This window comes from Gorilla gorilla, chromosome 10 (genome assembly GCF_029281585.2).
Source record: "Gorilla gorilla gorilla isolate KB3781 chromosome 10, NHGRI_mGorGor1-v2.1_pri, whole genome shotgun sequence".
NCBI classification, from domain to species: domain Eukaryota; kingdom Metazoa; phylum Chordata; class Mammalia; order Primates; family Hominidae; genus Gorilla; species Gorilla gorilla.
In genome coordinates this window covers 85539100-85561055 of record NC_073234.2, presented here as the reverse complement: position 1 = coordinate 85561055, position 21956 = coordinate 85539100, and the positions used below count along the sequence as shown (strand labels likewise).

At 36.0% G+C, this 21956-nt stretch overlaps 2 protein-coding genes across 3 annotated transcripts in view; one reads left to right on the top strand and one right to left on the bottom strand.

Moving 5' to 3' along the window:
- CNOT2 (CCR4-NOT transcription complex subunit 2) overlaps positions 1-21956 on the bottom strand; it is a 111461-nt gene that overhangs the window by 80258 nt on the left and 9247 nt on the right. The gene's annotated exons all lie outside the window — the stretch shown is intronic.
- LOC134756602 (protein enabled homolog) overlaps positions 1329-21956 on the top strand; it is a 101501-nt gene continuing 80873 nt past the window's right edge. Inside the window, exon 1 of the mRNA XM_063694533.1 lies at positions 1329-1479. Coding sequence (XP_063550603.1) covers positions 1329-1479 — 151 coding nt within the window. The remainder of the gene's footprint in view (positions 1480-21956) is intronic.

The window sequence follows — 21956 nt, the reverse complement described above, 5'->3', positions numbered from 1 at the left end:
TTCCCTTCATCCCACTTCATTACTCAATAGTATTTAAACATGCCCAAACCTTTTAGAGGATGAAAATAGTATCTAAAATATCTGTAATTTGGTAGTCATTACCATACTCAAAGTTAAAATATGAATTTGGTTAGGTTAAGACAGCTGAACCAGCTGAACAGGTTTTCTCTTTTTTTAACAGAAGACGTTACATTCTGGGGTGGCTATTAATTAGGACAAACTACAAGATGTGACCGATTTCACTGGAGCTCAATAAAACATGCAGTAAATGCATTTAGCCATTATCTTTAAAATAAGGGTTCCTCAAATTCTAGAACTACATCAAGCAATGTTTTCTTAATAGGTAGACTGCAGTCACATAAATATTTCCTTGCCCTTATGAACTAATTTTTTGCTTGATCACATGGATAAATGTTTTAAAAATTCTGAGTTGATGGACAGATGAAATAAATATAAATAAAACTCAAGAATTTCAGTGAAATAAAAATAAATAAAACTCAAGAATACCATACCTGGTCTGGGAAAATTGCCATATTAACTAAGAACAGTTTCTCTGAGTATTTTAGTAATATGGGTTTCACAGACCTATAATTAGCATGTAAAATGAAAAGTTGCCTATATCTACAAAGAAAAACAAATACAACTTAACAAGAATCTATTGAAATGAATTTGCTCTCTGGTTGTCATAATGTTTTATAACAATGTTGTATGTGTCTTCCATTTTCCACAGTGGTACTACTTTTAACTCAACTGTATAGTTCTCTCACATCCATACTCCAAGGAGGATTCTACACATCTGATACACAAAATTTACTATAAGTAGAGAGTCAGGTCTATCTAAAAGGCCCACCATCTCGAGACAGAAATTTTCTTCTACTGTGGCTTAAAAGTTTCAAATGAAGTGAATACTTATAAAGGGAATCCTACTGATCTTAAACGACAAAAGTTCAATAATTTCTGAACCACAGGCTTGAAAATTAAAAGCTCTTCATTTGATATGGGCTTAAATAAAACTGGGGTCTGAAATTCAGACAACAGGGGCTGTTTCTAATCTTCCTGCTGCCTGAAAAGTACATCTGTTTACACAAGTTGCTTAGCTTCTGTGTGATTTAATTTCCTATTATAAATGAAAATAATATATCTGCATGGTCTAGTTCATGGTTTAGAGAAGGAGCAGCCAGTGAGGGAGATGAAAACCAAAGAGAGTATGGTAGATATCTTGAAAGTTAACTGGAATAAGTGATTCAAGGAAGAATGTAATCAACTGTTTCAAAATGCTGTTGATTAAAAAAAAAAAAAGATGAGAATTAATCTTTGGATTTAGCAGCATGGAGATCACCTACTTGGTAATCTTCGTGGATAGCTTTGGTGAAATAAATGTACTAACTAGACTGGATTCACAAGAGAACAGGAAGAGAGAAACTGGAGACAAAGTACAGACATCATTTTCAAGAAGTTTTGCCATAAAAGTGAAAAATGGTAATAGCTGAAAAAATTTAGCGTTGACAGAAGGCTTTTTTTAAAGACAGGAAAAATTATGGCACAGAGGGAAATGCTGATGATACAAGATGGAGAGAGAAAAATTACTGGAGTAATGACTTTGAGCAGATGTGGATGGCATTAATAAGAGAATGGCCTTAGATAGGCACAAAGATATATCATCAATAGAAACAGAAACAAAGATAGTAAACAGGAACAGATTCAGGTAGGCCATAGTAATAAAAGCTATGGAAGTTCTCATTCAGCTGTTTCTGTTTTCTTAGTAAAATAAGAAATGAAGTTATCGGGTGAGCATAAGAATATGGGAGGAAGTGTTAGAGGTCTGAGGAGGGAGGAAAAGGTCTTCTAAGAAAGGGAGAGTGAAGGGATTAGAGGAACGACAGTAGGTAGAATTGCCAAGCAGTACTAAGGACCCATGGGAGGCTGGTGTTCTCCAGCCACACACAACTGCAGGGATGCAGGAACAGTGTAGGTAGAAGCAGACTTAACCAAAAGTTGTGAGTATTAAGAAGCATGAGAGAAGCAACAGACTTAACGGTATAAGCAATATAGTGATTACTAATGATAGGTAAGAAAACAAAGAGTAAGAAAAGAAGTGAGAATATCTCAGTAAGTACTAGCCATATTGCCTTTCTTTGTGTTTCTCAAACACATTCAGTCAGTTCTCAATTTAGGGCCTTTACATTTGCTGCCCCTTTTCAACGATCTTACCCCAAATCTCCAAATGCCAAACTGCTTCTTGACGTTAACATGTCTGCTTGACTATCTCTTTTCAGAAAGGCCTTCACTGAACACCCAACAGTCTGAATTTTGTTCTTATTTGTTTTCTGTCTGTATCCCTGAAGTTCCTTAAGCAGAAGAACCTTGTCTATTAAGCTTATCACTGTTATCACAAGTACCTACAATAAGTGATACATAACAGATACATTTTACTGAATAAATGAAGCACAAGAAATATACTAAATCCTTTACTAACTTTAATTTTATGGAAACATCATTTTCCTTACAAGGACTGCGGCAGAAGCACCTTGTCTAGTAAGAAAAAGACCAGCAACCAGAAGGTTAATTTTAAAAGTTAGTTCCTGCCAAATCAAATACTTTTAAAATATAAATGTACATTTATTCCCCCTTGATAGTCTGATGTAGGACAAGCTTTTGAGTGTAGGATTAGTAATTAACTTTTCACATCATTTTTTGTATAATGCACATCTATAATGCATCTTTTAAGATGTCCAGTTTCAATTTTGTTTAAAGTTGAACAAGACTTTAAAGGCAAATAAATAGCAGAATCTTTCTGAAATTTAACAAATACTTTCTAATTTTTTAATAGCTGTCTCACCATAGCAAACACTCCTGGTTGACACTCTAAAAGCCCTTCTATCTGTGACCACCACAGTTGTCCAAATATTCAAACTTTCCCACATGGTTCAAGAGTAAATGCTGGTCGGGCACAGTGGCTCATGCCTGTAATCCTAGCAGTTTGGGAGGCTGAGGCGGGCTGATCACCTGAGGTCAGGAGTTCAAGACCAGTCTGGCCAACATGGCACACCCCATCTCTACTAAAAATACAAAAATTAGCCAGGCATGATGGTGGGTGCCTGTAATCCCAGCCGCTCAGGAGGCAGAAGCAGTAAAATCGCTTGAACCTGGGAGGTAGAGGTTGCAGTGAGCCGAGATCGTGCCACTGCACTCCAGCCTGGGCAAGAAACCCTGTCTCAAAAAAAAAAAAAAGTAAATGTGATCAGTCTAAGCCAATATGGTAATCCTATCCCTCTTGTCAGTAATTGATTTATGAAAGGGCATTTAAACCAATCCTGGCTAGTGAGACATAAGGGAAAAACTGATGGTAGGATTCTAGGAAAGGAAGAAAAAACAGCCCCTCTTTCCCCAATAGGTGTTGTTATATCAGAATAGCACAACTAGAGCTACTATATCCATCTTGTAACCATAAAGAGAGTTAGCCTGTGGACAAGCTGACGTTCTGACAATGGCAGAACAAACAGAAAGAATCTGACCCTGGAATTAATTATTAAACCACTGCATTAACCAACCACACAAAAGCTTCCATTCCTCCAGATATGTGAGAAAATAGTTTTCCATACTGTTTAGTCAATTGAACCAAAAGCTTCCTAAACCTCTGGGCTTATCCACACCTAATCCTTTAGCAATTTGTAAAGAACTTTATATAAGTCCTTCCGAACCATTCACCGTGCATTTCATTAAAACAATAGTTCTATCTTTCTGTGCTCATATTTTATTCACTTAGATCACATTTAAAGTAAAAATTACATTAACATTGGCATAAAAACTGATTCTTGTTAGGCATATAACTAACCTGGTGGAGAAAAGGGTACAAGGGTAAACTAGAGAGTAGTTTACTAGCTATAAATGCTCAGAATACTCAGGACTAAGAATCTAACATAATGGTTTGTTTAAAAGAGTGGGTCAGTTAAGTGTAGGTTTAAGAATATTGGTTACAAACATATTTCTGTATATATTAATATCTTTATTTAACAAATGGATATTTTCCTATGAGGAGGAAGAAGGCAACTAAAAAGCCCTATAAAAACTTAGGACTTACATTTCCAGGAGAAACATTAAAATTAGAGTAAACCTAGAATCAAAGAAGTAGGGGTATGAGTCTACTCTAAGAACAGTGGTAGTATACTATTAATGTAAACAACTTTTACCTCAATATGTGTTGTTTCACTACTACTGAATTGAGAATATTTGAAAAATTGTGCAATTCAAAATTTTCAGGCAGTGCAGACAAACGTATTGTTTGCTTTATTTATCTAAGAACTAAGTTTCAGTTTATCATGTGTTATACTAAGGATAACTATAGCAGCTTGCCATTTATAGGGGATACCAGTATTCCCTGTCAAGAAATACTAAACAAATTATTTCACACAGAAATTTACCAGAGATTTTGAAACAAGTATTTAAAAATAAAATGGTCAAAAATCATTGATACTAATAATCAGAGACTCTTCTAACTTCTTTCCAAAAATACTGAGCCCTACTATATGCCAGGTAGTAAATAAAACTCTGTGTTTGCCAATTGTTCTCTATGGATTTATAAAGCACTAATTATAATTAACACAAGGTCACAAATGGCAATAATATTAAAACCTTTATTAGCAATACTTTTTCACTGAGGAATGTATTTCATATGTATTACACATAACTTATGTTCACCTAATATATATTAGGCACTAAGCCAAATGTCTCGTGGGCTGGAAAAGACAGAATTCTTAACCAGGTTCTATAAATCTTCAGTCTTTTGACTGAATGCAGAAGGTACATAAACTTGGCTGGGGTAAAAAAGCTAGAGCTTTAATTTTACAAACCTCTAACTGAAATTTGGTATTTCCTTAATTTAAAATGTAGTTAACAAGCCACAGTGGTGCTAGAGGCACCTGTGATGATTTTTGTTACCACTAGAAACCACAGATATTTTCATATCACTTTAGTTGCTTCAAATCTCAAATTATCATTTATATTCATCACAAGTCTAAAAGTTATTAATACTATATACCAGTAGACTTCGTGTTGATATGCATGTTACTGAGTTGTTTAGTCAATATTTTAAAAACTGTACTCCAATATAACTGGTGTACCTCATAAGCATATGTATTTAATTTTGCACATGTAAACTATTATTGAGAAGGGGTCCACATTCTTCACCAGAGAGCCAAAAAGGTTCATGGAACAAAAAATATTAATAACCTCTGGATGAGAATATCACAGCATGAACAAGGTTGTTGGCAGAGAGTAACTTAGAATAGTAAAGAGCTTAAAAAAAAAAGCTTCAGAGCAAAATTGAGTTTAAACACCTTGTTTCAGAGATACATTGTAGTCTGGTAGGCCTAACCTTGTTCAAGGTCTCATACACACAGCTAATTAGTGACAGAGTGAGAGAAAACAGAATCCAGGATTTCTGATTCACAACCCAGGGCTAAATCAACTTTGATGTGACTTGGCTATAAGAAAGCAAGACAGGGCAAAGACACTGAAAATATATGCCAAAAAGTTATTAGGGAAAGACATAAATTATACAGGAAAAAGTGCTAGTTTGAAAAAGAAAATGATGGGTGAGATGTTAAAGCATTTTGAAAATATATGTTGCAGCATAAGATGCCAACTCAAATGTTTAAAAAGACAAGTCTGAAAACAGGTATGATCCTTTTTGCATACCGGACACGTATAAACATTCCAAACGCCATTAAAAATTATTGTTTCTCCCACATTTCTTGAAACACGGACTTATGATTTTGTTTTCCCACTACATAGAAACAGGAGTACAGTAAACATTTTACTTCTGGCTAGGTGTGGTGGCTCACACCTGTAATCCCAGCACTTTGGGAAGCCAAAGTAGGAAAAATCACTTGAGCCCAGAGTTCGTCGAGGCCAGACCAGGCAACACAGTGAGACCCCATCACTACCAAAAAAAAAAAAATTTTTTTTAAATAAGCTGAGCGTGATGGCACATGCACCCTGTAGTCCCAACTACTTGGGAGGCTAAGGTGGGAGGATCACTTGAGCCCAGAAGTTCAAGGCTGCAAGTGAGCCCTGAACTCCAGCCTGGGAAAAAGAACAAGACCCTGTCTCAGAAAATAACAAATAAATTTTACTTTCTTCTGATCCTTTGATAAGAAAAACCACCACATAGGCACAATAGTAAATATCAAGAATGGCAGTGGGTATCAATGTCAAAGAGACAAGAGAAAGTATCAAAAAGTATGGCAAACCGGAAAGTCCACAGACCACCTAAAGAAGGCAGTTGCTGCTACTCTACTCTAGCTAATTGCTACCGAGAGAACTGTCCACCCAGAATTCTACATGGATCAAAAGCATCCTTCAAAAACAAAGGTGAAATAAAGACACTTTCGGATGAAAGAAACTAAGAGAATTCATTGCTAGCAGACCTGCTATAAAGAAAGGAAGATTCTTTGGACAAAATGAAAATAATGCCGGTAGAAAACTTAGAGTTTTATGAATGAATGGGAAAAAAATGGAAAATATGTGTGTGTACATGTCAGACCAGGAGGTGGCAAACTTTTTCGTAAAGGGTCAGATAGTAAATACTTTGTAAAGGGCCAGATGGAATATATTTCAAGTTTCACAAGCCTAACAGTCTCCATTGTAACTAATCAATTCTGCATTGTAGTGCAAAAGCAGCCAGAGACAATATATAAACTAACAAATGTGGCTGTATTCCAATAAAACTTTATTTACAAAAAGCAGATGTCAGGCTAGACTTGGCCTGCAGCCATAGTTTGCAATCCCTGTGATAGACTATTCTTTTCCTCTTAACTCCTTTAAAACATGATGATAGTTGAAAGCAAGTGACCTCACTGTGTGACGAGTATCTGAAGTATACAAATGTAATACATATGAAACTACAACATAAAAGGGGATGAGTAAAGGGAACTACATGCTGACGAGGTTTCCACATTCCACTTGAAGTGATGTAAGTGCAGTGGAGTGAGCTGTGTACTCAAAAAAGATGTGTTCAAGACTTAACCCCCAGGACCTCTGAATTTCACCTTATTTGGCCACAGAGTCATTGCAAATCTCACCAAATTAACAGGAAGTCATACTGGATTTACGAAGGCCCTAAATCCAATGACTTGTGTCTTCAGAAAAGAAAAGAGCGATTAAGTACAGAAACACAGTGGGAAGAGAAAGAAGACCATGTGAAAACAGAGGCAGAGACTGGAGTGATGCAGGGATAAGCCAAGGAACACGAAAGATTGCTGGCAACCACCAAAACTAGAAGGAAGGTTTCTTCTCTATACCCTTCAAAGGATTTACAGCCCTGATGATACCTTGAGATTTGGGGCTTCCAACCTCCAGAACCATGAAAGAATAAATTTCTGGTATTTTAAGCTACAGTTTGTGGCAATTTATTACAGGAGCCCCAGGAAACTGACATAATAAGTAAATTCTGAAAAGTTAAGAATGTGCATTGTAATCCCTAAAGTAATCTCTAAAAAAAAATACACAAAGAATATACTAAAAAACTCAATAAGTAAAATGCAATATTAAAAGTAGTCAGATAATCCAAAAGATGGCAGGAAAGAAGAATCAATCACATGAGTAAAAAAGCAAATGGAACAGAAAATTTAAAAAAGCAAATGGTTTATCTAAATCCACATAGAACAACAATTATATTAGATATAGATAGTCCAAAAGAATGAGATTGTCAAAATGGTTAAAAAAACAAAAAAAAGACTATATGCTGTCTACAGGAAACATACAGGTGAAAAAAGATATACCATGCAAAAAGTAAACAAAGAGAAGCTGGAGTGGCTACCTTACCATCAGAATAAGTACACTTCAGAGCAATTAAAAAATATTACCAGGGCTAAGAAATGTATGTTAAATAATGATAAAAAGGCCAACTCACCAGGAAGACATAATATACCTTAAATGTGTATGCACTTACAACAGAGCTTCGAGTTAAAAATACCAAAAACTAATAAGCCTGAAAGGAGAAACTGACCATTCCAGCATCACATCTGGAAATTTCAATACTCCTCTAAGTAATTATAAAGCAAGTAAACAAAAGTCAGCAAGGATACAGAAAAACAGAACACCATCATTAACCAACTAGATCTAATTGACATTTATAGAATATAATTTCAACGGCTGGGTGCTGTGGCTCACGCCTGTAATCCCAGCACTTTGGGAGGCCAAGGTGGGCGGATCACCTGAGGTCAGGAGTTCGAGGCAAGCCTGACCAACATGGAGAAACCCCATCTCTGCTAAAAATACAAAATTAGCCGGGCATGGTGGTGCATGCCTATAATTCTAGCTACTGGGGAGGCTGAGGCAGGAGAACCGCTTGAACTACTGCCTCAGCCTCCACCCAGAGGTGGAGGTTGTAGTGAGCCAAGATGGCGCCATTGCACTCCAGCCTGGGCAACAAGAGAGAAACTCAGTCTCAAAAAAAATAATAATAATAATACAACATCAACGACAGTAGATTACAAATTCCTAAAAGGAGAAAATGAAACATTCATCAAATTAGTTGCATCTTAGTTCTTTTTTAAAAAAAAAAAATTAAAAGAATTGAATTCATACAAATGATATTTTCTGACTATAAGAGAATTACACTAGAAAGTGACATGAGAAACTGGAAAGTATCTCCAAATACATAAAAATTGAACTGTGCATATCTAAGTAATCCATGGTCATAGAGGTATTATAAAGGGAAATTTAGAAATATTTTGAACTGATTGAAAACAAAAATAAAACATACAATTTGTAGGATGTAACCAAATTAGTACTCAAGGGGAAATTTATAATTTCAAGTGCTTATCTTTGAAAAGATCTCAGGTCAATCACCTAAGCTTACATCTCAAAAACTTTGAAAAAGGGCACAAAATAAACCAAAAGTAAACAAAAATAATAAATAAAGATGAGAGGAAAAAACACAGAAACTGAAAAAAACAATTAAACAAAACAGAAAATCTAATTCTTTAAAAGGAAAATCACCAAAACTGATGCACCTCTAAGGCAGACTGACAAAGAAAAAAGTCAAAAACTACCACTATCAGGAATAAAAGAGAAAATATAGAACCCACAGGCATTAAAAGGATAATAATACCAGAACAACTCTATAAAAATAAAATCAGCAACTTAGATGAAATGCACCTATTCCTCAAAAAACCTGAAGTCTTCTACCTACAGTAACAAATGAACTCACAGTGAAAGAAAGAGAGAGAAAGAAAGAAAAAAGAAAGAAAGGAAGAGAAGAGAAGAGAAGAGAAGAGAAGAGAAGAGAAGAGAAGAGAAGAGAAGAGAAGAGACGAGACGAAACGAAACGAAACGAAACTCCAGGTTTGGTAGTTTTACTAGTGAACTCTACCAAAACATTTAAAGAAGGAGTAATACCAACTTGCCATGTTTTCCAGAAAATGGGACACAAAACACTTAAGTCATTTTTGAGGCATTACTGATACCAAAACTAAAAACAAGAAAACAATAACAAACAAAAAAAAATTAAAGACCAATATTCCTCATAAATATAAAGGCAAAAATTCTCAACAAAATATTAGCAAATCAAATTCAATAAAATGCCCAAAGATCTACGAACAAGTAAGGTTTATCCAGAGAAAATAAGACTGACTTAATTGTCAAAATTCAATCAATGAAAAAAAACATAATTGGAGAAAACTGCTTGAAAAGAAAACAAAAACTCAGTGCTCTGGGGAGTGTTCTAAGGGAATACAGCAAACGAAAAACTATTTTATTTTAAATAATCTACTAAATCTCAATAGAAATAGCAAGAATCTATAGTATCTGAGCCACACTGCCCCTTTCTTCCCTCTGCCCGCTCAGCATAATGAAATTTCTACTCCTGGCAGATGGGGTCAAGACAGGGCTCTCTCCCTGCCTAGTTTCCAGTCAAGGGTTAGAGTATCTCTCCAGGACAGACAGGCCAACAGAATTTCTTATACTCAACTCCCTCACTTCTGCCACCAGCCTCAAAACACAGGCAGAGGCTCTACTGTAAACATGACAGGCCTAGAACACAGGGGCCCCATTTGCCTTCAACCCATCTCACTCATAAGACCGTGGTTACACACAGGGATAGGTAAGCCAAAAAGACTAGAGGCTACCACCCTGCCCAGTGGTAGTGGCTCAGAGATTCTGCTGCAGAGCAGGAGTACACCTAAGAGCAGAGAACTCTAAAAGCCTCCCAAAAAGAAAAGACTTTATTTGGAACTGAGTGTAGAGAAGTTCAAGCCTAAGGGTACCCTCAAAAATATGGAGATTTGGGCAGTAAGCAACTAAAAGGAAGCTGGTAGCTCTAAGACAGGAACAAGTTAAACCACAGGCTAGCTAGTGTACCAAAGAGAACTGGGAAGAGAGATAGCTAGGAACAGACCTCCGCAGTTCATAACAAACACTGAAGACTAGCCTCAAAAAAATGCCCCTACAAAGGGGCCAAAATTTAATTTGATCTCACTGTGGAGAAATTTATGCTCCAGAGAACTGTTAATAACAAAAGAGCAGTCACCAGCAGTTAGTAAAGGCTATCACATCTGGGTGTGACACCAACAGAAGCAGCGGTTTTAACAGATATATATAAGTAAAAAAGACAATCGGAAATAGTACTACTAAAATCACTGTCATCCCAATATAACTGCCCATGTCCAAGGCTGTACCCTCTCATGGGTGACATCAGGCACTTCACACGGCAAGAAATATAAAACTTCATTGAAAAAGCCCAGCCAAGCCATTAAACAAGCAAACAAGCACAAAGGAGAAGAAAGATCAGTATCCAGAGATGCTGCAAAGTTCATGTAAAATGTCCAGCCTCTCGCCCACAAATTATGACATGCAAATAAATAGAAGTAATTCATACACAGGGTGAAAAAGCAGTCAACGAAAACTGCCTGTGTAAGAGCCAAGATGTCAGACTTAATAAAGACTTCAAAGCAGTCATTAAAAATATATTCAATAATTTAAGGAAATCATGATCAAAGACGTAAAGGAAGGTATGATGACAATGTCTTATCTTTAAGAAAGAGATAAGAAAAAAAGAGATATGTAGTTAACAAGTAAAATGAACTGAAAAATTCAGAGGCTCAAAAATAAGAGGGGCTCAAAAGTATATCTGAACCAGGAGAATGTAAATTTGATGACAGATTCATAGGGTTGTGCAATTCAGAGAAAAATTAATAAAAAAATGTGAACAAAACCTCAGGAAAAAAAAGCGTAGGACACTATTAAGTGAATCAACATATGTGTAATGGGAGTAAGAAGAAAGGAGAGAGAAAAGAACAGAAAAATATTTCAGGAAATAATGGCTGATAACCTCTGAAATTGAAGAAAAACACTAATCTACACATCCAAGAAGAGTTACCAAGTAGGATAAACAAAACGATTCATGCCCAGAAACATCATAGCACAAAATGTTGGAAGCCAATGACAAAGAGACTCTTGAAAGCAGCAAGAGAAAAGTGACTTGTCACAACTAACTTTTCATTAGAAATACTGGTGGCCAGAAAGATGTAGGATGACATATTCAAAACGATGAAGAAAAAACTGTCAATAAAGAATTTTATATCCAGCAAAACCACCCTTCAAAAAAGGCTAAATAGGCCGGGTGTGGTGGCTCATGCCTGTTATCTCAGTACTTTGAGAGGCCGAGGTAGACAGATTACCTGAGGTCAGGAATTCAAGACCAGCCTGGCCAACATGGCAAAACCCCATCTCTACAAAAAATACAAAAATAGCCAGGTGTGGTGGCAGGTGCCTGTAATCCCAGATACTCTGGAGGCTGAGGCAGGGGAAGTGCTTGAACCCGGGAAGCAGAGGTTGCGGTGAGCCGAGATCACACCACTGCACTCCAGCCTGGGTAACAGAGAAAGACTCCATCTCAAAAAACACAAATAACCGGAAAAAAAAAAAAATAAGGCAAAATAAACTTGGAGATTAAGATGGATTGGCAGAATTCACTGCTAGCAAACTTGACAGACTGATAAAAATAATTATGTAATTAGGCCGGGTGCGGTGGCTCACGCCTATAATCCCAGCACTTTGGGAGGCCAAGGCGGGCAGATCACGAGGTCAGGAGATCGAGACCATCCTGGCTAACATGGTGAAACCCCGTCTCCACTAAAAAATACAAAAAAATTGACCGGGTGTAGTGGCAGGCGCCTGTAGTCCCAGCTACTTCGGAGGCTGAGGTAGGAGAATGGCGTGAACCTGGGAGGTGGAGCTTGCGCCATTGCACTCCAGCCTGGGCGACAGAGTGAGACTCCGTCTCAAACAAAACAAAACAAAACAAAACCTAGAAAAAGATGAGCAAACTAAACCAAAAGCAAACAATGGATATAATAAAGATGAGAGCCGATATAAGTGAACTAGAGAATAAAAAAATGAGAAATACTTTTTAAAGTTTATTATCTAAAAAGATAAAGAGATTGACAAACTTTGAGCTAAACTGACCAAGAAAAGAAAAAAAAAGAAAACTCAAAGTACTAAAAACAGGAAAGAAACAGTACATTACTACAACTTTGTAGGGTAGGCATAACAAGGATCGTAAAGAAATAATGTGAACTGAATACTAACAAATTAAATAACTAAAGGGAAGGGACAAATTCTTACAAAGTCACAGACTATCAAAATTGACTTAGGATGAAACAGACAATCTGAATAAACCTGTAACAAGTGAAGAGATTGCATTAGTAATTTTAAAACTTCCCATAAAAAAAAAAAAAATCTCAGGCCCAGGCAGCTTCACTGGTGAATTGTACCAATAATAAGAAAAACTGATACCAATTCTTCACAAACTCTTCTAAAACAGAGAAGAGTTTTGGAACCTGGAACATTTCCTAATTCATTTTACAAGACCATTATTATCCAGTTAACAACATCAAAGAAATCTCAAGAAATGAAAACTACAGACTGATATATCTTATGAAAATAGGCACAAAACCTGGCCAGGAGTGGTAGCTCACGCCTGTAATCCCAGCACTTTGGGAGGCTGAGGCAGGAGGACAACGAGGTCAGGAGATTGAGACCATCCTGGCTAACATGGTGAAACCCCGTCTCTACTAAAAAATACAAAAAAATTAGCTGGGCATGGTGGCAGGCACCTGTAGTCCCAGCTACTCGGGAGGCCGAGGCAGGAGAATGGCCTGAACCTAGGAGGTGGAGGTTGCAGTGAGCCGAGATCATGCCACTGCACTCCAGCCTGGGCAACAGAACAAGACTCCGTCTCAAAAAAAACAAAAAAGAAAGAAAGAAAGAAAATAGGCACAAAGATCCACAACAAAATACCAGAAAACAAATACAGCCAAATAGGGATTATACAACATGACCAGTTGGATTTATCCCAAAAATTCAAGAACTGTTCAACATCATAAAAACAAAATAATGTAATACAACATATTAGAACAACCACATGATCATCTCAAAAGATGCACCAAAAAAAGCATCTGAAAAAATCTAACAGCCCTTCTTAATAAAAGCACTCAACATACTAGAAATAGAAAGGAACATCCTCAAACTGATAAAAGGTATCCATGGGAAAAAAAAAAAAACCACAGGTATATACTCAAAGGTGAAAGTCTGAATGCTTTCCTTATAAGATCAGAGATAATACAAGGTTGTCCACTAAACAGAATTGCCATTTCTATTTCATCCTGTACTGAAGATTCTAGCCAGAACAATTCGGCAAAAAAATAAAATAGAATGCATCTGGATTGGAAAAGAAGAAGTGAAACTACCTCTAATTGCAGATTACATGATATCATAGATAAGAAAATTCTAAAGAAGCCACTAAAAAGATTATTATAAACACATAAACCTAACAAAAGAGTACTGAAATGAATGAAGCAAAAACTGACAACTGAAGAGAGAAATAGCCAATTCAACAACAGTGGTTGGGAGACTTTTAATACTCCATGTCAATAATGAATGCAACAACTAGATACAAGATAAGTCAACAGGAGACTTGAAAATATACAACAGTTTACATAGCAGTTTAATACTTAAGATTTTATTAATAGTAATGTTTTATAATAATTAAGTAAACAAGTGCAACAAGGTTGCAGGGTACAAAATCAATATGCCAAAATTAATTGCATTTCTATACAATAACAATGAACAATCCAAAAATGAAATTAAGAAAATAACTCCATTTCTGAAGCATCCAAGAGAATAAAACACTTAGGTGTAAGTTTAACAAAAGTAATACAAAACATACCATAAAAACTACAAAACATTCTTAAAAGAAATTAAAGTCTATTTTGGTCCTCAATTGATTAAAAAAAAAGAAATTAAATAACTATATAAATAGAAAGACATCCCATGTTCAGTTTCAACACAATTCTATCAAAATTCCACCTGGTTTCTTTGGAGAAATTAGCAAGCTAGTTCTAAAATTCATATGGAAATTCATGGAGCAGATACTAACAAAACAATCTCGAAAAAGAACAGAGTTGGAGGATTCTCAAAAATTCCTGTTTTCAAAATTGCAGATCGTAATCAAGGGATACTGGCATAAGGATAGGCATACCAATCAATGAAACAGAATTGAGAGTCCACAAATAAAGCTTCACATATACAGTCAGCTCATTTTAGAGAAGGGTACTAAGATAAATAAATAGAGAAAACAGTCTTTTTAACAAATACTGAGCTCCAAATCATGCACATTTTTCACTATTATCTCTTCAAATACTCTATATACAAATTTAAGTCTAGCAACATACAAAATCTAGAAGAGGTTTTAGCAGTCTCATGATAAAGGAAAGCAGCAAAACTGGGGGAAGAGGATATTTATTATATGCATTCATTCAACAAACGTTTCAGGCACCAGTTAGAAGAGTATTAGCCAACAAAACAATATCCAACAGAAGTGAACAACTGATACATGCAACATAAATAAGTCATGAAATTATGTTGAGCAAAAGAAGGCACAAAACAATGCAGTACCTACAAACCCGTTTGTTCGAATCTCTAGAAAAAATCTCAAATATACTGACAGAAAGCAGATCTGTGGTTGCCAGGGCCATGATTGGGGTCTCCATGGAATCAGTGAACTTGAGGGTTGATGGGAATATTCTGTATCTGAATGATGGTGATGGTTAAACGGGTGTATAAATTTGTGAAAACTCATTTAAAAAAGGACACTTAAACGGGTACCTTGTATTATATGTAAACTTCCTTGACAAAGTTGATTTAAAAATAAGAATGGTATTAGTTCCTATGGATATTAAAAAAAAATAAGCCCTGCATGAAAACTCACCCTAGATCAACACTAAAAACTAAGCCCGGTCTGAATTTCACTGTAAAAGTGAAAGGCTCTATAAGTATGCTTGAACAAGAACAGTACAAACAAAAATTCAGGAGGTTTTGAAGTCAAAGACCTGACTCTGGATCTTACTGGCTAGCTTATGTGACCTTGAAGAAGTTAATTACCAGTTATATGCTAGAACCTACCTTATTTACTCAACTGTAAAATGGGAAAAATTCAGCTAACCTTGTGTAACAACTGTGAAGAGTATATACAAGGTATATTTTACTGTAAGTGAAAATGTCCTTATGGTAGCCTAGCGAAGTCTTTCCTCATTTGCCTCTGACCTTTTCTGTACCCATCTACCATTCTCTTCCTTTCCCACCACACTCTAGCCACACATACTGCTTTGCAATTTTTTAATCATAAGACATCAAGAATCCGTCTCTCTCAGGTTTTTTGTTCTTTGTTGTTGTCCCTTCCTGAAAGCCCTTTCTCCTGAACAAGCACAGGATTGCTCCCTCACCACAGGCTCACGCCTTGAGGGGAAATCAGTGGGAAAGGACTTCCCTGACCAGCCTATTTAAATCTGCACCTCATACACACTCCATACTTTCCCTTAGTTTCTTTTCCTCCTTATCCTTACCACCATCTGTCAGACTATATGTATCTATATAGATTTTATTTTGTACACTGCTATATTCTTTTGGAATAGCACTTGGGGCACACGGTAGGAGTTAAATAAACATTTGTTAAATTAATGAATAAATGAGTAACATAAAGTATCTAATACAATACCTAAATATTACTTGTCTTTGCCTACTTCCCACAAGCAAAATACTATTTTCAAATACATCCACAGATATGAAAGCGATTTTGAAGCCCTCCAGAAAACATAAGCTTAATACTGAAAATACAATCTGATTTTAACATAACATCTTAACCTACAGTGTTAATACAGTAAATTAAATTAGGCAAAAATTCTTTTAAACTTTTTCACCGTAAGTTTATCCAGTTTAAACCCCTTGGAGATCAGTTTTGATATGGTACTTCTGTATATTAACCCTGTCTCATAATTGTGTGATACTATTTACTTTTTCTTCCCAGGAAGTATGGAATAATGCTTGGGAGGGGACCACGGACAGGACTATAACATATTACTCTTATTTTGTCTTTATTCTTATTAGTAAGAATGAAAAACATAAACAGAAAACGTGAAAATAGAAGTGAATATAAAATATTGCTTCTTCAGAGAAAAAGCCAAAAAATACAAGTTTTTAAAATTATCAGTTTATAACTTTGAAATTTAGAACTTTTTGTTAACACAACTTACTCAGTATCAGTGACAGTAAATTAAAAAGGACACAATTTACACAGAGCTGCAGAGAATGTAAACTGGCACAGCTTTGCTGTAAGAAAAAAAGCAACTGAATATTAAAAGCTTTGGAAGATAACTTTTCATACATCCAACATATTTACATTTGTTAGGCCTGTATGAGTTTTCAAATATACATTAATGAACTAGACTGAACTTGTCCCTACTCATGATCTAGTGGTGGAATGAAAGACAAAATTTTTTTAGCGTAATAGCTAATTACAATAGATGCTAGGGGAGAAGAGTCTACTTAAGAAAAGGGTAGTTGGGGCCGGGCGCGGTGGTTCACACCTGTAATCCCAGCACTTTGGGAGGCCGAGGCAGGTGGCTCACGAGGTCAGGAGATCGAGAGCATCCTGGCTAACACGGTGAAACCCCGTCTCTACTTAAAAAAAAAATACAAAAAAATAGCCGGGCACAGTGGCAGGCGCCTGTAGTCCCAGCAACTTGGGAGGCTGAGGCAGGAGAATGGCGTGAACCCGGAAGGCGGAGCTTGTAGTGAGACGAGATCGTGCCACTGCCCTCCAGCCTGGGCGAAAGAGCAAGACTCCGTCTCAAAAAAAAAAAAAAAAAAGGGGGGGGTAGTTGGGGGAAAGACTCACTGAGAGTATCCTGTATACTATCGGATGTGCTAAATGCTATACATATGTTGTCATTTACTCCTTCTAACCTCTGAGTTAAGTATATTATACCTGTTCTTACAGAGAGAATACTAAGGCTTGAAAAGTAATCTGACTAAGGACACAGCAATTGGCTAAGCACTGGACCTGCTTACCTCCAAAATTCATATACTTTAAAATGATTGTACTTATAGAAATTTCTTCTAAAGAAATAAATGTACAAACAATTCAGGTACAAGAATGTTCATCACAGTGCTATTTATAAAAGTAAAAAAATAAAATGTTCAATCATACACAATCATTAAATCAGTTATGCTCTGGCCATTAAGAATCCTGTTTTGGATAAATATATGGCACTGGAAAATGCTTATGGTGTCAGTTTTGTTTTTTCAATACAGGTTACAAATTAGCATGTCTACTCCAATTTCTTCATTACAAAAATGCAAACTTTCATGGATGTCTCTGAGTGGCTTTTTCTCCCCTCTTTATTACAACTCTCCTGCATTTTCACATCCCCCATATTACCTTAATAATCAGAGAGAAAAATGAGAGACTGTAGAGCTTACAAACACATGCATACAAAGGAAATGGCAATGTTTGCCTCAGTTAACAACGGTTCTCTAGGTTATAGGCTTGGAAGTGATTTTTATTTTCTTCTCTCACCAATCTTTCTACTTTTTCTGTAATAAGTATATGCTATTACCACTTTTTTTTTTTTTTTTTACCCACAGGTCTCCTTCAGCAGAACCTCACATTTAATTCACTCCATATAAAAATTTAAAAACCAGTAAATAACAGTATTACTTCCTTGGTATGCTGTAATAATACATATCAATATACAAGAATCCAAAATTACAAAATAGGTAAGTTATAGAGAAACTTTCTATTACAAAAGAATCTTCCGTTTAAAAAAATTTACCTCAGAATTCCAAGTTGAAGTTCCCAAAGTATATAAAAACTTCTCAAATCATTAATTTGAATCAGATGTTCAAAATCAAAGGAATTAAATACTCTTTTTCTGGGCCAATTGATAAATCTGAAACTATTTTGAAATCATATTAAGTGACAGAAAAGCAAAAACATATCTTTGCCTTGTCTTGATATTTTAGCATGTACATTTTTCGTCCAAGGCTGGAAAATACAATTAGAAATAAAAGCCTTCTTCATCATAAAGCTTAGGATATAAATTATTCTGAGGAATGAATTCCCTAATTACTTTTAGTTAATTCCAGTGAAATAAGCAAAGAGCCTTGGATATTGAAAACTCTTCTAAAGTGTCGTAATATATCTTCTAAGAATAGCAAACATAACAGAGTTAACTGAGTATCTGATGCCTGAGTATTTTGCTGTGCCTGACAATCATTATTTAAACTATCAAAATTATAAAGGGGCATATCTTGACCAGAATCTGTAGATCTTCTAGAAGTTCATGTTTTATATTACAAATGTTTTATAAATAAGTTTTAGATATGAGTTATTTGCTCAATTTTAAATTATTTGCCTTAGTTAATATGAAAGAATTGAAGAGCAAACTAACTGAGGATTTAGGGTAGCTGTATTCCAATTTCTAGAGTTTCAGTATATGTTTTTAGAAGAAAAAGTATTTTGCTTGTAAGTGCCTTTATTACAGTACACGATTAAATAATCAGCACATATAACAAATACTTAATGTCAGCAACTAGATTTTACAAGGATGATAGTAAAAGCAATGCCTTTTCCTACAATGCACGACAGTCATTTTCCAAATTCATTACTCTGTGATTCACTTTCCTTGCTTTGCTACTGCAGCTATTTAGTACTATTCTGCTTGCCTTATATGGTATTTACTTTTAATGCTTCAAAAGGCTCAGTACCCAAGAGATCTTACAGATTTAGGGGACAAAGAACAGCGTAAGTTATTCATACACATATGCACAAGAATACACAAGAGTTTCAAACTACTGCACTGACATTCTCAATGCTCTAACTATAAATTAAAAATGAATTTCAAAAAAACAGACACGATGTTCACAAAAAATACGCTTGGCTAACAATGATAAAGAGAAAGGACACAAATACAGTTACAAAAATGGGAATACCCCAAAGATTATCATGATATTTTACCCTAATGAAGCAGGAGTTAAGATGAAGTAAATTTCCTGCTATAGATACATAAAGCATCAGGACCTCAGCATGCAAAAATACTCAATTAACCGGCCTGCTCCGATGAACATAGCAGAATCATTTTTTACCACTCCCACAATCTCTCCAAACTTCCCTCTCCCAAAGTCCAATAAGCCAGTTTTCTTTTTTTCTTCTTCTTTTTTTTTTTTTTTTGAGATGCAGTCTTGCTCTGTCACCCAGGCTGGTGTACACTGGCATGATGTCAACTCACTGCAACCTCCGCCTCCCAGGTTCAAGCGATTCTCCTGCCACAGCCTCCCAAGCATCTTGGATTAGAGACACGTGCCACCATGCCTGGCTAATTTTTTGTATTTTTAGTAGAGACAGGGTTTTCCATGTTGGCCAGGCTGATCTTGAACTCCTAAAACTCACAATCCACCCGCCTCGGCCTCCCAAAGTGCTGGGATTACAGGCATGAGCTACTGCGCCTGGCCTAATAAACCAGATATCTATTTAAATAAAAATGCATAAAGGGCAAAGCACCCAAATGCAGCAGCATCACAAGGTAAAAATGAATGAATCATTCAATCATACAACTTAAGAAACTACAGTAGTTCTCCCCTTATCCGCGGTTTCTTCTTCTTCTTCAGTTTCAGTTATTCATGGTGAACCGCAGTACAAAAATATTACATGGAAAATTCCAGAAATAAATAATTCATACGTTTTAAATTGGGCACCATTCTGAGGAGTGTGATGAAATTTTCTGACATCCCGCTCCATCCCACCTGGGACATGATATCCTTGCTACATATGCTACCCATCCCTTATTCACATTAGTAACTATCTTGATTATCAGACTGACAGATCACAAGAAGTATAAGTACAGTACAAGAGGTGTTTTGAGAGACAGATCACATTCATTTAACTTTTTTATATTATATAATTGTTCTTTTTTTTTTTGTTGAGACAGAGTCTCGCTCTGTCCCCCAGGCTGGAGTGCAGTGGCGTGATCTCGGCTCACTGCAAACTCCACCTCCCGGGTTCAAGCGATTCTCCTGCCTCCGCCTCCTGAGTAGCTAGGACTACAGGCGCGTGCCACCACTCCCGGCTAATTTTTGTATTTTTTAGTAGAGGCGGGGTTTCATCGTGCTAGCCAGGATGGTCTCAATCTCCTCACCTCGTGATCTGCCCGCCTTGGTCTCCAAAAGTGTTGGGACTACAGGTGTGAGCCACTGCGCCTGGCCTATTTTATTATTAGCTATTGTTGCTCATCTCTTATTGTACCTAATGTGCAAGTTAAACTTTATCATAAGTATGTATGTATAGGGGGGAACAGTACATATAAGGTTCAGTGCTATCTGTAGTTTCAGGCATCCACTGGGGTCTCAGAACATATTTCCCCTTGAATTAAGGGGAAACTACTATACTAGTTTCACTACAGTAACTAATAATCAGGAATAATTATCATGATACTTTGACATGCTCTACAGTTAAACACTTTTTCTTTCATTATCTGAGTTGCCATCAGCAACACTGGGAGGTATAAATTATCAAACAGCTGAGGCTCTTCAATACTAATTGATTTGTCCAGGCACACAGCTAGTAAGTTTATAGAGCCCAGACTGGAACCCATCATCTGAATCGAAGTGTGAAGTCTTTCCAAAATAATATATTATCTCTTCATTAAAGATGAGCACGTACTCAATGGTACATTTCTCAACTTTCAAAAAAATAAATAATAGGTGCTAAGTGTTTCTTCTGAACTTCCAGGATTTTTGCAATTTTTGCTCTAAATAAAGGAAATGGCATGGGAACCAACAACAGTAAATACCTACTTGTCAGGAGTTTTACAGGGTCATATTTAAACCCACTAAATACACTTAAGTGAAGAAAATATTTTATTAATTTTAAGGAAGAAAACAGGCACAGAAGAAAAAACTACTACAGTTAACTAACTCTGCACTATTCAGGTTGAAAAAGGTAGACACCAGTCTGTCTGAATCCTAACCCATTAGATTTATCCCACTTAACACAGGAATTATTAAATGCCTATTATGTGCCCTGTGCTTTGCCAAGTACTATAGACAGAGCAATGTGACGATTTATTTATGTTACTCAAAATATTACACATCTTACTTCACAGAAGGTCATCTAAACAAAATTCCTGGTAGGAAAAACATGTTTAGACTCTAAACAAGAGCAAGACTGCATTCTTGTTTACATTTACGAATCTGATACAAAAAAGAGTATAGTGCACTCTATGAAATAAATTGTGGCTAATTCTTGTATACCCCAGAAGCTCCTCTTTAACCTAACAAGTCCCACTCCAAAACGAACACGAACAAAAAACCCACAAAAACCTTTAATCCTTACATCAGTTCTACTGGGTAAGTATTGTTATTTATCTACATTTTTCTTTGTTTTTATTTATTTATTTTTATCTACATTTTTCAAATGAGAAAACTGAAGTATAGGGAGAATAAGTCACCTAGCCAATTGAAAACAGTACAACGGTGATTCCATTTCAGGCTGGTTAGTTCCAGGCATTATGAACATCATGTAAAATTTCAGAATATAACTCTCTTTAATAGCAGATATA